The 17,246-nt window shown below is 39.4% G+C and overlaps 1 protein-coding gene across 1 annotated transcript in view; it reads left to right on the forward strand.

The window, feature by feature from the left end:
* Positions 1–15,467, forward strand: part of CFAP300 (cilia and flagella associated protein 300) — a 37,753-nt gene extending 22,286 nt beyond the window's left edge. Inside the window, exons 5-7 of the mRNA XM_002822391.6 lie at positions 6,770–6,942; positions 12,129–12,195; positions 13,971–15,467. Of these exons, the coding sequence (XP_002822437.3) occupies positions 6,770–6,942; positions 12,129–12,195; positions 13,971–14,099 (369 nt within the window). The 3' untranslated portion in view covers positions 14,100–15,467. The remainder of the gene's footprint in view (positions 1–6,769; positions 6,943–12,128; positions 12,196–13,970) is intronic.
* Positions 15,468–17,246: the final 1,779 nt, after the last annotated feature.

Consider the following 17,246-nt stretch of genomic DNA (forward strand, 5'->3'; position numbering starts at 1 on the left):
GCTGTCTGTCTTATTTATTGCCATGAATAGCACCTCTATTCATGAAATGCTGAAGCTCAGTGTTTTTCTACTAGTTGCCTGTATGGCTTGCTCTTGGGTTCATTGCTACTCTGTGGCAATAGGGAGGAAAGGCTTTTAACTTGGTTGCTTTCTGGCTGATAAAAAATAAAACTAACATCCAGCTTCAGCCTGAACTAAAAAGGGTCCCCCATTGTGCAGCACTACAGAGTGTATTGGCTCATTGTAATGTGAGTACTAATAACAACCACTTTCCTGACTGTGGCTCAGAAGTGTGACCTCTGTCTAAGAGCTACATAGCTGAAGAGATCTGTATGTGAATGGAGAGGGAGAACAGCCATAGAATATTAGGTTTTCACATTCATTCCAAAAAATTTTTTAAAATTATTATATTTTTTTAAATTTATTATATTTTTTTAAATTACACAGCCTAGCCGGGCATGGTGGCTCATGCTTGTAATCTCAGCACTTTGGGAGGCAGAGGCGGGTGGATCACTTGAGACCAGGAGTATAAGACTAGCCTGGCCAACATGGTGAAACCCCATCTCTATTAAAAATACAAAAATTAGCCAGGCATGGTGGCACGCGCCTGTAATCCCAGCTACTAGGGAGGCTGAGGCAGGAGAATCACTTGAACCCAGGAGGTGGAGGTTGCAATGAGCTGAGATTGCGCCACTGCACTCCAGCCTGGGTGACAGAGGGAGACTCCATCTAAAAAAAGAAAAAAAATTAGCTGGTCATGGTGGCGTGTACCTGTAGTCTCAGCTACTTGGAAGGCTGAGGTGGGAGGATTGCTTGAACTCAGGAAGTTGAAGCTGCAGTGAGCCAAGATGGCACCATCGCACTCCAGCCTGAGTGACAAAGTGGGACCCTGTCTCCTCCACCCCCAAAAAATTGCACAGCCTAATCAGTTCAATATATGAGAGTATTCATGTAAGAAATGTGTTAACTATTCATTCCTAAGTACTTTATTCACCTTTCTCTTAAGCCAGATCTTCAGATAGTTGCAAACATGGGCCTCAATAACACATCATCATTTTCTTACAGAGGGAGGGAGGGAAAGAGGGAGGAAAGAAGGAAGTGGAGATGTGCAAGTGTTACATGTGGCACACCCAGAAAGCAATTAAGTATGGACTGCTTTCCCTTACCTATATTTTCCTAGACATACCTAACCTTGATTTTCATCAAGGCATTAAAAATAAACTGCGTATGGACAACACCATAGAGTTGAGTTTTTTAAATACTTCTTATATGCAATGACCTGTTGGTAAGTTTTCTGTAGAGACTGTGAATGAGCTTAATCAGTTTTCACAATTAAGTGCACTTGCTACTAGACAGTGATTGTTGTATAATTCATTGTATTTTCCTCTTTCCCTTGTGTGGTAGTGTTAAGTGTAATGTACAATTTTGATAGCCTTTCTCCATCTAGAGTTCCTTTCTGTTTGTTTGTTTGTTTTTGTCTCTATTTTGTTTATTTGTGCTCTGGTATTTATTTCCTTATGCTAACTTAGGTTTGTTCTTGCTTTTTTAGTTTCTTGAGGTGCATCATTAGATTATTTGAAGTCTTAGTACTTTTTTGATGTAGGCATTTATTGCTGTAAACTTCTCTTTTAGCACTAATTTTGCTATATTCCATAGGCATGGGTATATTATATTTCCATTTTTATTTGTTCAAGAAAGTTTAAATTTTTCTTCTGAATTTGTTCATTGACTCACTGGTCATTCAGGAATGTGTGTTGGTTTTCATGTATTTGTATAGTTTCCAAAATTTCTTTTGTTATTGATTTCTAGTTTTATTCCATTGTGGTATGAGAAGATACTTGGTATGTTTTCAATTTTTTAAGTGTGTTGAGACTTGTTTTGTGACTCAGCATATGGTCTATCCTGAAGAATGTTCCATGTGCTGATGAGAATAGATATTCTGTAACTGTTGGATAAAATGTTCTGTAGATGTCTGTTTGGTCTAGAGTGCAGTTTAAATCCAGTGTTTCTTTATTAATTTTCTGTCTAGATGATCTGTCTAATGTGGAGAGTGGGGTGTTGAATTTTCCAACTATTACTGTATTAGAGTCTATCTCTTCTGTTAGCTCTAATAATATTTGCTTTATATATTTATGTCTGCTGGTGTTGGATGAATATATATTTAGAACAGTATATCCTCTGCCTGCATTGACCCCATTAGCATTATATAATGAGTTTCTTTGTCCCTTTTTACTGTTTTATTTACAGGTCAAGTGAGTTTGTTATGGGCAACATATAGTTAGTTGGATCAAGTTTTTTTTTTTTTTTTTAATCCACTCAGCCAGTTTACACATTTTACGTGAAAAATTTAGTCTGTTTATATTCAAGGTTATTATTGATATGTGAGGACATACTTCTGTGATTTTGTTAAATTTTTTGGTTATTTTGTATATCTTTTGTTCCTTTTTCTCTTTTTGTTTATCTTTGGGGTTTGGTGGTTTTCTTTAGTGGCAATATTTGAATCCTTTCTGTGTTTTCAAATTTTGCTTTCAGGTATAGGTCTCCCTTAACCATTTCTTAGGCAGGCCTAGTGATGATGAATTCTCTCCATTGTGGCTTGTCTAGGAAATACTTTCTCTTTCATTTATGAAGGATAATTTTGCTGGGTATAGTATTTTTGGCTGCTAGTTTTTTTCTTTGTTTTCTCTCTGAGCACTTTGAATCATCCCATCCTCTACTGGCCTGTAAGATTTCTTCTGAGAAATCCATTGTGAATCTATTGAGGGTTTCCTTATATGTGGCTAGACACTTTTCTCTTGCTGTTTTTAGAATTCTTTTTCTTTAACTTTTGATGGTCTGATGATAATGTGCCTTCAAGAAGACCTTTTTGGGTAGTACTCATTTGGGGATCTTTAAGGTTCCTGTATCTGGTCGTCTAAATCTCTTGTTAGAATTGAAAAGTTTTCAGATATTATTTTGTTAAATAGATTTTTTTTAAGCCTTTGGGCTTCTCTTCACCTTCTGGAACACCCATAATTCAAAACTGGGTTTGCTTTATGGTATCCTATATGTAATGTAGGCTTTGTTCATTCTTTTTCTCTTTTTTTTTTTGTCTGACTGGGTTACTTCAAAAGACCTGTCTTCCAGTTCTGAAACTCTTTCTTTGGCTTTATGTAGTCTATTGTTGAAACTCTCAATTGAATCTTTTATTTCATTCATTGAATTATTCAGTTCTAGGATTTCTGTTTGGTGCTTTTTAATGATATCTATCTTTTTGGTGAATTTCTCATTCATATCCCGAATTGTTTTTCTGATTTCTTTGTATTCTTTATCTGTGCTTTCTTGTATCTCACTGAGCTTCTTTAATATCATTAATTTTTTGGGAGAATTTGTTTTTTAGGACTAGAGACAGGGTTTCACTATGTTGCCCAGGCTGGTCTCAAACTCCTGGGCTCAAGCGATCCACCACCTCAGCCTCCCAAAGTTTTGGGATTACAGGTGTGAGGTACCATGCCTGGCCATATCATTATTTTGAATTTTTTTCTTATAGCTCATAAATTTATTTTTTATTAAATCTGTTGCTGGAGAATTATTGTGTTCTTTTGGAGGTGTCATCTTTTCTTGCTTTTTTGTATTTCTTGTGTCCTTATATTAATATCTGCGCATCTAGTTTAACAGTCACTTCTTTGAATTTATTGGATTGGCTTTTTTAGAAGACTTTTTCCCGAAGATGTACTTATGGTGGTGGTTGGGTAGAGCATTTTGGTTTTGATTCTGGGTGTATGCAGTAGTGTAGTCTCCATATGATTTATTCAGGTGTACTCAGCATCACTGGTGTCTGTGGTTTCCTCAGTGGCTTAGGTTGCAATTGTTAGTAGAGACTGGGGTGAGGTTTTGCTGGGGACAGGTAGGCCAGTTTTTGGGCTCTAGTAGTGGCAGCAGCTGGCCAAAGCACACCTGTCCTTGGGCCCCTGAGCAGTATAGGCAGGCAGTGGTGTTAGCAGGTCCAAGCAGGCTGATTCTTGGGCCTCCACGCAGCTTGCTCATGTGCCAGCAGTGTTAGTGGTGGGCTTGGTGTGTGGATGTGTGTTTGGGTCCTCAGGCAGTGTGCATTAAATGGATGATGGCTGTAGCAGTGGTGGGACAACCTTTGGGTTCCCAAGCAGTACACACTTATATTAGTGGTGGCTGTGACATGCTAGGCAGGCCAATCCCCAGGCCCCCAGGGAGCAAGTATGGGTGGGTGCCAGCTGCTGTGGTGGTGGCCAGTTGAGTAAGCCTGTGCTCAGGTCCCCAAGAGGAGTGCACAGATGTCAGCAGTGGTGGATGGGACGGGGCAAACCCCAGAGTCCTGGGTGTGCTTGGGCACTGGATGGGGGACAGTGCCAGGCCAGAGGGGCTGTCCTCAGGTCCTCCAGTGGTGCATACAGGTGGAGCCTCTTGTGAGTTGGGCAGGGTGATCCTCAAGCCCCCTAATGGAAGCAGCAGGGGCAATGAGTGGAGAAAGCTCATCCTGAGGGCATGTGCAAGGGAGCTGTGGCCCTGCTGCAGGGGGTGGGGTGGGGTTGCTGTCAGTGGCTGCAGCCACTGGCAGGTGGCTCTTGGGTTCTGCAGAACACACAATTCAGCCCCCAGCAACAGTGGCCTTGGCAGTAGTGGCAGCAACAGTAGGGAGAGCCAGTCTTCAGGGCACATGCAAGTGTGTAGTGGCCCTGCTACCAAAGGAATGGGGGGTACAAGGTCGCTGCCAGTGGTGTATGCTTCAGCCCCTCAGCTGTGAGTGGGAGACCCCATCGTCAGAGAACATGCAAGTGCGTGGTAGACCTGTTGCTGGTGGTGGCAAGGTTGCTATCAGTGACAGCGGCCCCAGGTAAGTGGGTTTCAGGCTCTGGGGAACACACACTTTGTCTCCCTTTGTCTCAAGGGCAGCCTCCTCAGTGTACTGCATCACTCATTCCCCGGGGTACAAGACACCGTGCAGAGTCCGGGTGGACATTTGGGGATGTCATTGGGGCTCTAGGGATGTGGAGATGCAGGGACTGTTGGGCCCCAAGGAAGGATGCAGTCTGGTAGGAGTTGGATTCTCAAAATGGTGCCATCCTGCAGCTGCTTAGGACTTGGAGGTGGGGGAGGGGTGGTGGCAGCCAGCATGAGTTCCTCTCTGGAGCAGTGCCATTATGTGGTCTCCAGGCAGCAGCCTATTACTAGTCTCTGGGCCCATGAGGGTTGAGGAGCTCTCCCATGGTGAGGATTGCAGGAGTCCACAGTAGAAATGTAGACTGCTGGGGTCTTTCATTTACCATTTCCCTGCATTGGGAAGCCTCTCCAGACTCCCAGCCAATCCCAGCTCCTTCTGTGCTTGTATGTTTCCTGTCACCTCTCTGTTGAATTCCAGTGTTCTCTGTTAGATGCCTCTTTGAAGTGTGATTATCTACTTGCTATTTTGGTTCTACTTTGTTCAGGAAGTGAGTGCCAGATGCCTCTAGTCAACCATCTTGACATCCCTCCCATCTAAAGTTGTTTGTATGTATTTATTTTTTTTTCCACTTTATTTCTTGACCATAGTTTTTTTGTCCTTTATTATTGGGGTCTTATTATATCTATATTTTATTTTTAGCTATTTCACATTCTTTTTTTTCTCTCTCTGTCACCCAGGCTGGAGTGCAGTGGTGCAGTCGTGGCTCACTGCAGCTTCAATCATCTTCTGAGCTCAAGCAATACTCCCACCTCAACCTCCTGATTCACTAGGGCTACAGGCATTCGCCACCACGTCCAGCTTATTTTGGGGGGTGGTTTTAGTAGAGGTGAGGTCTCACTGTGTTGCTCAGGCTGGCCTCAAGCTCCTGGCCTCAAGCGATCCTCCTGCCATGGCCTCCCAAAGTGCTGAGATTATAGGCACGAACCACCATGCCCAGCCTTCACATTCTTTTTTTAAAATAGGGAGGCTGAGGCAAGAAGATCACTTGAGCCCAGGAGTTTGACACCAGCTTGGGAAACATAGTGAGACTCCATCTCTAAAAGAAGAAAAAATAAACAAAGTAGGTAGGATATAAACAATCCAGTGGAAAAAATATATGTTATGTCTTACATTGGTCACCTTTTATACCCACTACAATCGATAAATGAATCAGTGGTCTGTATTTCCCAATGGCATAAGAAAATCCCCTACATCGGATCTAGTTTTCTGCTTTCTGTATGAGGTAGCAAGACCTCAGAAGAGCAAGAGTCAATGTCAATAGGTGATGTGTGAAGTGATCTTACTAGAGGAGAGCAGGAAAGCGAGAGCTGGATATGAGGTTCCAGCACCTGAATGGTTCAAAAAGGAGTACTTGTGGGAGTAAGAACAATAGTGATCCAAAATCCATAAGAGGAGAGAGCTTAGAAAATGACCATTTAGTCTCTGGGTAGAAGCCAAGATGGAGGCCTTATGGGATGGAGAAGTGTCCTCATTTATATTTATGCTCCTATTTATTTCCAAATAAGATTTGAGGTGACATAACACTAAAACAATTACTAAAAATATAAACTAGAATAAAGAAATAAAGTGGAAGGAGGGAAGACGTAGCCACTGTGTTTTAAATTTTGATTTGTTCTTTTCATTGAATGTCAGTTCCTAATGATAAAATAGAGGCAAATAAATGCAGATTACAGGTTACTCTCTTCAGTTGACTCAAGATTGGTTCTTAAAATAGGTGTAAGATTATTTTTAAGTCTATAAAATGAAACCTTTGAAAACATAAAAGTTAAAATCTTGAGTTATGTTACATTAAGATGAATTTTATCATCTTAGGTTTTGCTAGTGGAAGACTCAGAAAAATATGAAATATTCAGCCAACCAGATAGAGAAGAGTTCCTGTTTTGTCTTTTCAAACATCTTTGCCTTGGTGGAGCCCTTTGTCAATATGAAGATGTGATTAGCCCATATCTGGAAACAACAAAGCTTATCTATAAGGATCTGGTGAGGTAATGTTGCTAGATCACAATATGTAAATCTCTAGTTAATAGAATAAATTATTTGTTTAACCATGATGGAATTACACAACATCATTCAGTGGTCATATTAACAACCAAAGCATATAAAAAGCTCTACCCTCACCCCCCTCTCATAACCTTCCCCCTCTCTTCCAGAATAGAAAGATTTCTGGATTTCTCTCTCATTTAGTTCTCAGTCCCCTCATTCTTCATCTAGCTCTTCTGCTTTTTTCCTCATTCAGACCTGTTACCAACTGCCATCTTCCAAGCCTTCTTTTTTTCTTACCAAGCCTCCTTTTAAATCTGAAGGGAACACAAGAGATCCCTCCAGATGTTTGAGTTTGCTTAACTAATAGTAAAAACAATTATTACCTTTGTTCCAAAGAAGTAGAAGAATTTTCACGTAGATGTAATCTTTATCTTTTCAAATTAATCCCAGTGCTTATACAGTTTGAGGTATTCTAGTAGTATTTTTCTTTTTGAAGATCAAATGAGAATTAAAACCTTACAAATTTCTTATTTGTACCTTTCTTTTAACTGAAGTGAATGTTCTTTGGTTGGGTTTTTCAGTTATGAGGATATTGGATCATCTTAGTAGGCAAAACAATAGAAAGCAAAGGGTCTTAAAAGTTAGTAATATAATTTTACTTTAATAGGAGAAAACCAGAATTAGCTTCTCATTGGACTCATAATTGTTACTTTACTTATACTCAACACCTTAATTCTCATATCCATTCCATGTGTCATATAGCTATACAGCAAACTGCATAATTTAGTTATGCAATTAATTTATTTTATGGTTTTAAAAACAGAAAAATGTTTCTATAATCTCTCTGTGATTTTAATGAACAAGTTATTGTCAACACATACAGATTATTGGAAGAAGATATGTTAGGAACAGAATTTCAGAAAAAGCATACACATACCTATTAATATATTAAACATACTGTCCTAAGTATTTGAAGTTCATGTAAACCTGCTAGACTGCTTCTAGCACTCCCTGAAGATACTTCTCTGTGTACCCTACACATACACAATCACACACGCACTCATGCACTTACACACATACTACTACCACTGCTGCCACAACGCGTTGTACCCCATCAGCCACATGAACCTGTGGAATTCCTCACTACTGTGTGCTGTGGAGGAGGAGATTGTGTTGGAGATATTTGAAGTAGAACTAAGTTTAGAACCTACACATTGAAGAAACTGCTATTTTTCCCAACATTCCCTTCTCCAGATTCTCACCTGCGATTCTCTTCTACATTTTTGGATGCTAAGAAAAAGTATGACTGCTTTACAGTGTCTAACCTGCCCTTGCAGATAAATATTATTCCTAATCCATTCTAGCACAGTCCATCCCTTATGTTTACACATGTTGGGAGCACACTATAGAGTGTGATTTCAGGAGTCTCTAACTCAAACAAAAGGGTAAAAATGTTATTAAAATATTTTCTTCTTAATCCATTATAACAGGTCCTATAAAACACACCTTTTTTATTTTTTTAATTTTATTTATTTATTTTTTGAGACGGAGTCTCACCGTGTCACCCAGGCCAGGCTGGAGTGCAGTGGCACGATCTCAGCTCACTGCAACCTCCACCTCCTGGGTTCAAGGGATTCTCCTGCCTCAGTCTCCCAAGTAGCTGGGATTATAGGCACATGCCACCATGCCTGGCTAATTTCTTTATTTTTCATAGAGATGAGGTTTTGCCATGTTGGCCAGGCTGGTCTCAAACACCTGACCTCGGGTGATCTGCCCGCCTCAGCCTCCCAAAGTGCTGGGATCACAGGCGTGAGCCACTGCACCCAGCCTATTTTATTTATTTTTTATCTTTTTTTTTTTTTTTTTTTGAGACAGGGTCTCACTCTGTTGCCCAGGCTGCAGTACAGTGGCACAGTCTCGACTCACTGCAACGTCTGCCTCCTGGGCTCAGGTAGTCCTCCCACCTTAGCCTCCCAAATAGCTGGGATCACAAGCACACACCACTACACCTGGCTAAGTTTTTCATATTTTTTGTAGAGACAGGGTTTCACCATATTACCCAGGCTGGTCTCAAACTTCTGGACTCAGGTGATCCACCTGCCTCAGCCTCCCAAAGTGCTGGGATTACAGGTGTGAGCCACTGCACCCAGTCAGGTCCTTGTTTTTTAAAATGTGCAGAGTTACTTAGAATAGTCTGGACACCCCAGAGTTTAGAGTCAATATGGGACTGATCCTCAGAAATAATCGCAAATGACATTGACAAGAAACAGCTATATTATGTCCAAACCATTAATATAATTACACTTTAAAAAATATTATATGGAAATTATGTTTCTTTATCCTTAAAAACCATGGTAATCAGAGGATGGAATTAGTGATGGATAAAGATCTGATATAATGCAATTATTAGTAGAACACCATAGAGCACTAATCAATATCACTTTATATTTCCTTTTCGTTTTTTCTTAAGAGATATAGGACAGATGATAACTGTACTTTCTTGCTAGGCCTATAAAAAATTAGACAAATTATTTTAGAGGTATTTTAAAGTAATACTAACGTAGGATCAGAGGTAATAGCATAATATGATTTCTTTCTATTAGAAACTAACATCTAATAATGTACAAATGGTGGTTTCTTTCTAAAACAATATACTTGTTTTTGTTTTTGTTTTTGATTTTTTTTGAGATGGAGTCTCACTCTATCGCACAGGCTGGAATGCAGTGGTGCAATCTCAGCTCACTGCAACCTCCGCCTACTGAGTTCAAGCGATTCTCGTGCCTCAGCTTCCCCAATAACTGAGACTACAGGCGCATACCACCACGGCCCAGCTAATTTTTGTATTTTTATTAGAGGCGGGGTTTCACCATGTTGGCCAGGCTGGTCTGGAACTCCTAACCTCAGGCGATCTGCCCACCTCAGCTACCCAAAGTGCTGGGATTACAGGTGTGAGCCACCGTGCCCAGCCGATATACTTGTGGTACATGTTTATATGTGTTAAGTGATTGTTCTAATATCAAATACTAAATTTTCCTCTAAACTGATTTGATAAACACTTTTACAAAGTTTTTTCTTTCGTCAGATTTTTAAATGGAAATAATTTATGTATAGTAAAATGAATAAATCATAAATATACATACAATTTGGTGAATCTTTATGTATGTTTATACCAAATAACCACCCACAGATCAATACTTAGAATTAGATATAACCATAGATATGTTCTTTATATTGACCTAGGTGATTATATAGGTGTATGCAAAGTATTTTATATATAGTGGTTATAGTCATCCCTTGGGTACGCACAAAATCTTAAAAGTAGTATTCAACTTTTAAGCAGTATGTTAAGCAATAGAGAAATCAAAAGAAAATGAACTTGACCTATGTCATAGAAATATTTGGAAATCAGTTTAATCCTGGGTTTAAGTCTAAATGAAATATCTAGTAGAGATGAAAACCACCTAAGTTTCTTGAACCCTGAAATGGCTATGGCTGGTCATCCCCAAAAGGTACACAAGCTCAACCATACATACACACACACCACTCAAACTGAGTCTTCCTTTTTCCTCCTCCTCCTCTTTCTTCTCTCCCTCTCCCAATTACTTTTACATGTGTAGTAGATGGAGAAGCAGTACTTACACCTAAAAAAGTAGAGAAGAGGGTATCTTCCTTTAAATTTTACCTATACATGTCACACATTAATAATACCTTTGATACATATGTATTAAATATTTATAGAGTGTATAGGTCAGGGATAAGCAGCTGAGGTGTAACAGAAAGATGACTGGACTCTGAGTCACCTGTATTCTATTCCCAGAAATACCACTTTTATTTAGCTTATCTTAATTATAGCATTTAGCTTCTTTAGTTATATTGTCCATAAAATTGACAAAATAATGCCTACCTCAATAAGTTGTGTGATCTTTAAATGAGGTCATGTATATAAGGGTATTTTGGAGGCAGGGTACAGTGGCCATCACCTGTAATCCCAGGACTTTGGGAGGCCAAAGCAGAAGGATCTCTTGAGGCCAGGGTTTCAAGACCAGCTTGGGCAATATAGCAAGACTTTGTCTCTACAAAAATAAAAAATAATAAAAAGTTAAAAATTGGGTAAAAAATGTTTTACAAACTGTAAGGCATTATAAATATAAAGTGTGTGTATATGTATTTATATATATGTAACAAATTATAAATATATATCTGTAGCTTATTTTCTCAATCCTTAGTTTGCTTTCTCACTACATATTGCCATAGGAAATCTTTTGTGGGGAGAGTAACTGAAAGAAAGCTACTGAAAAAAATTATTTGTAATATGATATAACTTAGCAGTATATAATTTAACAAATAGTTGTTTGGGTTTTTTGGGGTTTTTTTGTTTGTTTGTTTGTTTTTGAGATGGAGTTTCGCTCTTGTTGCCCAGACTGGAGTGCAATGGTGCAATCTTGGCTCATTGCAACCTCCGCCTTCCGGGTTCAAGCGATTCTCCTGCCTCAGCCTCCCGAGTACCTGGGATTACAGGCTATGTTTTTGTATTTTTAGTAGAGACGGGGTTTCTCCATGTTGGTCAGGCTGGTCTTGAACTCCCGACCTCAGGTGATCCGCCTGCCTAGGCCTCCCAAAGTGCTGAGATTACAGCCATGAGCCACCGCGACCGGTCAACAAATAGTTTTTATATACATTATCTCATTTGATTTTCATATACTAAAAGGAACATATTATTCCCAATTTACATATGAGAAAATTGAGGCTCAGAAAGGTTAATCCTACTCAAAGTGAAAGAACAGGTCAGTGGCAGAACTAGCATTTATATTTACATTGTTTAAGTCTTCAGTCTAGCATGCTTTTATCTACCCCGTATGGCTGTTTACACTTCAGTCTGATTTTTACAAATCCCTATTTGTCCAATAATTGTCTCTGTCGCCTGGGAAGGTAATTTCATCATCTGAGTCTCAGACTGACTTTAAACCTTCTAACTGTAAGATTCAATTTTCTGCTATTTCAATTCAGTTGACCTTGCCCATTCTTGGATGAAGCCTCAGATGCCATTTTTTCAAACCACTTAGTTGGATAGTATGTATTTCCATGTTCTATATGAATAAGAACACTTAAATACTAAAAGGGATCATTACTTAAATGTATATGCCAGTGCCTATTAAATGTTAAAATCACCTTTTCTTCCTTTTTTTAGTGTTCGAAAGAATCCTCAAACCAAGAAAATACAAATTACCTCTTCTGTCTTTAAAGTTTCAGCCTATGTAAGTGTGAGAGAACTTTTGCAACCAAGAATTTAATTACTTTTTATTAATAGAGTTGTACAACTGGAGTTAACAATCAGGACAATGTTATGCCTAGGAGAAAAGACAATGTTATTTAGAGTTTTGTTAAAATTAAAAGTTGGTAGAGTATGCTTTTGTTTGGAGAACAGTTTGAACTTTTTTCCCTGGCTTCCTTTCTGTCATCTGTATCTAATAACATTGCCTACTTATTTTAGAGCTAAATCTGTGACTCAGATGGAGTAGAGCACAGTTCTCTTAGTCTGTCAAACCATCATTTATAGGGCAGATAAATAAGAATGCCATAAATGTTGCCGGGCCTGGTGGCTCACGCCTGTAATCCCATTTTAGGGGGCCGAGGCAGGCAGATCACGAGCTCAGGAGATCGAGACCATCCTGGCTAACACTGTGAAACCCCGTCTCTACTAAAAATACAAAAAATTAGCCGGGCATGGCGGCACGCGCCTGTAGTCCCAGCTATTAGGGAGGCTGAGGCAGGAGAATCACTTGAACCTGGGAGGCGGAGGTTGCAGTGAGCTGAGATCTTGCCACTGCACTCCAGCCTGGGCGACAGAGCGAGACTCCATCTTAAAAAAAAAAAAAAAAAAAAAAAGAATTCCATAAATGTGTCTTTATACATAGAATCTGGTACTTGAATTTCAGTATTATACAAAAGATATTATTACATTCAAAGCAGTTTCTAAGTATCTTCATTCAGTCACTTAACAAGCATTTATTAAATATATACTGTGTATCAGCTATTGTACTGGGCTAAGTCACAGTGATAAACAAAAGAAACATAGTCCCCACCCCGTGCAGTGGCTCAAGCCTGTAATCCCAGCACTTTGAGAGGGCGGATCACTTGAGGTCAGGAGTTTGAAACCAGCCTGGCCAACATGGTAAAACCCCATCTCTACAAAAAATACAAAAAATTAGCGGGGTGTGGTGGCAGACGCCTGTAATCCCAGCTACTCGGGAGCCTGAGGTATGAGAATTGCTTGAACCCAGGAAGCGAAAGTTGCAGTGAGCTGTGATGGTACCAATACTGTACTCCAGACTGGGCAACAGAGTAAGACTCCCAACTCCAAAAAAAATTAAAAAAAAAAAAGAGAAAACAAAGATAGAAAATTGCTAAATATAAAATTTTTGCAATATTAGCACTTTAAAAGCACTTTTTTTTAAATGATGGGATTTGTCTTTGGACTATAAATTCCTTAAAGACAAAAATTATGCATGTAAGTATAGTACATATGTATTCCTATCATAGTTAATCATTAATTATCTGCCAATTTATTGTCAAAGATTTTATCCATGTTTCCTGTTTTGACAGAAAATACATAATAGGCAAATATGTTGATTATCACTTAAATGTAGTTGTATACTAACTAATTTAGGATTGGCCGGGCGCTGTGGCTCACGCCTGTAATCCCAGCCTTTTGGGAGGCCGAGACAGGTGGATCACAAAGTCAGGAGTTCAAGACTAGCCTGGCTAAGATGCTGAAACCCCATCTCTACTAAAAACACAAAAATTAGCTGGGCATGGTGGCACATGCCTGTAATCCCAGCTACTCGGGAAGCTGAGGCGGGAGAATCACTTGAACCCGTGTGGCAGAGGTTGCAGTGAGCCGAGATCACGCTGCTGCACTCCAGCCTGGGCAACGGAGCAAGACTCCGTCTCAAAAAAAAAAAAAATTAATTAATTAATTAATTAAATAAAAATGAAAATAATGATAATAATTTAGGTTTGTCTTTTTCAGGATTCTACTGGTATGTGCTATCCTTCAGCAAAGAATCATGAACAGACATTTTCTTACTTTATTGTGGATCCTATCAGGCGTCACCTTCATGTTTTATACCACTGTTATGGTGTGGGAGACATGTCTTAATGCTCTTTCAGATTATGTACCTCTACTATTTTTTATTTATCATTTTTCTATCTTAATACTAACTTATAGATAAACATATACCTTGCAAATTAATTCAAGAAAAATGTAAGGAGCCTACTTAGAGCAGAAGAAAGCAAACACCAAGATGCCGTTTTAAAAATTTGTGTGGAATACTAACCGGGGATCAAATTTCATCCATAATAAAATCTATACCAAAAAAGTTGTGGAATTTTTACAAAAAGTTACAAGGAATTAGAAATCTAGTTCATATTTGTTGCATTGCAATTCAAGTGAATCCTCAATTTTCCATGTATTTTAATTTATAAGCTAACTAATTCTGGATTGAAAATGTAGCAGAAAACTAAACATTTCTACCACTGATCATGAATATGAATTGTTAGTTTATTTAACTTGTTTCATTTAATTACATTTCTTCATTGCACAAGCGTTTACATCTCTAAAGCTAGGCAAAGCATAACAATTCTTTTGCTTCATTTGTTCCACTTAAAAGCCTCAATAAAAAAGTAATGTTCTGGGGCCTAGCGCGGTGGCTCACGCCTGTAATCTCAGCACTTTGGGAGGCCAAGGCGGGCAGATCACGAGGTCAAGAGATCGAGACCATCCTGGCCAACATGGTGAAACCCCTTCTCTACCAAAAGTACAAAAATTAGCTGGCTGTGGTGGCGTGTGCCTGTAGTCCCAGCTACTCAGGAGGCTGAGGCAAGAGAATCACTTAAACCCGGGAAGCGGAGGTTGCAGTGAGCCGAGGCTGCGCCACTGTACTGTAGCTCTGGCAACAGAGCAAGACTCCGTCTCAGAAAAAAAAAAAAAAAAAGTTCTGAAAGTAGTCGTAAACTCTTTTATCACATAATAAATTAAAACTGCAGCTGTCCCACAGCTAATACAAGAGCTACATGTAAACAGAGAAAGTTGCCTGATGGCATTAGTAAGTTGTTCAAAGAGTGAGAAGCAGGTTATCTTACTACTGTTCCTTATTTCATTCATAGTATTAATGTATAACTTAGATTGTTTTTGGTTTTTTTTTGATGGCAAAAATCATTGACATATATCCCATGGGTCATGGGAAGCCTGTAAGAAATGTTGAGGTTTGAGGAGGAACAGGAGCAAGTTTGAAAGATGTGTTTCTGTGTTGTGGGATAAAGCAATAATCTTGGACTTGAACCTGGATTTGTATCTGGAATGCAGCTGGCAATTTGGGTATAGGGCTCATGGGAAAGAGTGTGTTTTACTTCTAATACCTAACACAATGCCTTGGCATATTAAATGTTTATTGAATGAATAACTACTTTCCAGATATCCTCATAATACCCATAGATTTTTTAAAATTACATAAAAACATAAAATCAAGAACTGAAATGTCTGTTTGCTACCAGCTTTGCTGCTTACCTCACAGTTCCCTATGACCTGGAGACCCTTTCGATCAATCAACTGGCCAATCAGTAACTCGTTTTGAATACCAATTCTATGCAAGGCACTGGGCAGTTTACTTTGGGGAAACATACACTCCCTATAAACCTATTTAGGAAGGTAATCTTTCAGAGTGTGACTACCAAGAGTGATTGTTGCATGAATTCAGAGATAGAAGAGATCACTCTGAACTAAGATAGGCATAGTCTGGCTTCTATGGAAAGACTGGTGGGATATCAGTAACGGAAGAGAACAGCAGTTGAAGGGAGCACATGATGTGACAAGGTACTCTGGGCTTGGCCCTCGGATGAAAGTCCAGAGGCAAAAGATGGGAAAGTGATACTGAGGAATTGCCACTATTTTTCCTCAGCTCTAAAGGTGGAGGTAGATAGGACCTTTCAGGAAAGATTGCTCCATTGTTTTGGACAAATCATTTGATGACTCATTTGTGATTATGCAAATTAACTGTATTATAAGGCATAATAGAGTAGTGATAAAGAGTTTGGGCTGGGCTGTCAGGTTGCCTGGATTTTTAAATTTGCCATTACTTGGTGTGTGACCTTGAGCTGGTTACTTAACTCTCTGCACCTCAATTGTCTTTTCTATAAAATGGAAAAAAATAATAGGACTACCTCGCAGGGCACGGTGGCTCACACCTGTAATCCCAGCACTTTGGGAGGCCAAGGCGGGCAGATCACGAGGTCAGGAGATCGAGACCATCCTAGCTAACACAGTGAAACTCCATGTCTACAACAAAATAACAACAACAAAAAAAATGAGCTGGGCGTAGTGGCAGGCGCCTGTAGTCCCAGCTACTCGGGAGGCTGAGGCAGGGGAATTGCTTGAACCCGGGAGGTGGAGGTTGCAGTGAGCCAAGATCGCACCACTGCACTCCAGCCTGGGCGAGAGAGCAAGACTCCATCTCAAAAAAAAAAATAAAATAAAATAATAATAATAATAGGACTACCTCATAAGTTTTTTGGAAAATTATATTAATTAATACATATGTTGGGCTTTGAATGATGCCAGGCGCATAGTTTGAGTGCTCACGAATTTTGGCTGCATTCTCTACTGAGGAAATATGAAGAAAAAAAAAAGAGAAACAGTTAACTGTCTGCATAATAATGTAAAAAGCTGTCTTCTTGGAGCCTGAATTGCTTTTATATAGATTATTATTAATTTGACTGAAGAGATGGGAAAATTGGTTTTTCCTCTTTGGGGGCCCCAGAGAACGTAGAGGTCCTGAGCACAGACTCCAGGTATTTCTTTGGCAGCATTTGTACACTTGGAACTATTTGCTCAGCTATTTGTTATAATTTGTTTAATATCTTTCATGAAAACAAGTACTGTATCCATTTTGTTTACCTTTGTGTCCACAATGCCTAGAACTTGAAAGACAATACATACCCATTGTCTGACTGACAACTGTTGGTAGAGAGAAACTGGCCTTTGAAGTGCAACTGTGGAGAGTGTGGAAAGTGAGGGAGGGGGAAAGGTTGGTGCTGAGGGTTATAGATCATCAGCATGGAAGCCTCCTCTGCAGTGGCTGAGCTGATTGACTTTAGCAGCCTTCATACCTATGTGCCCACCTTAAATTTACTGTACAGTCATCCCTCTAGTTATACTTCAACCTTTTGTTAAATTCTGCAGACTATTATAGTCTGGATTCATACTGTAGTCTGGATTTAGCTGCCCAGCATGGGATTAGATATGCAGCCC

The sequence above is a fragment of the Pongo abelii genome, chromosome 9 (assembly GCF_028885655.2).
Source record: "Pongo abelii isolate AG06213 chromosome 9, NHGRI_mPonAbe1-v2.0_pri, whole genome shotgun sequence".
In the NCBI taxonomy this organism is placed as follows: Eukaryota; Metazoa; Chordata; class Mammalia; order Primates; family Hominidae; genus Pongo; species Pongo abelii.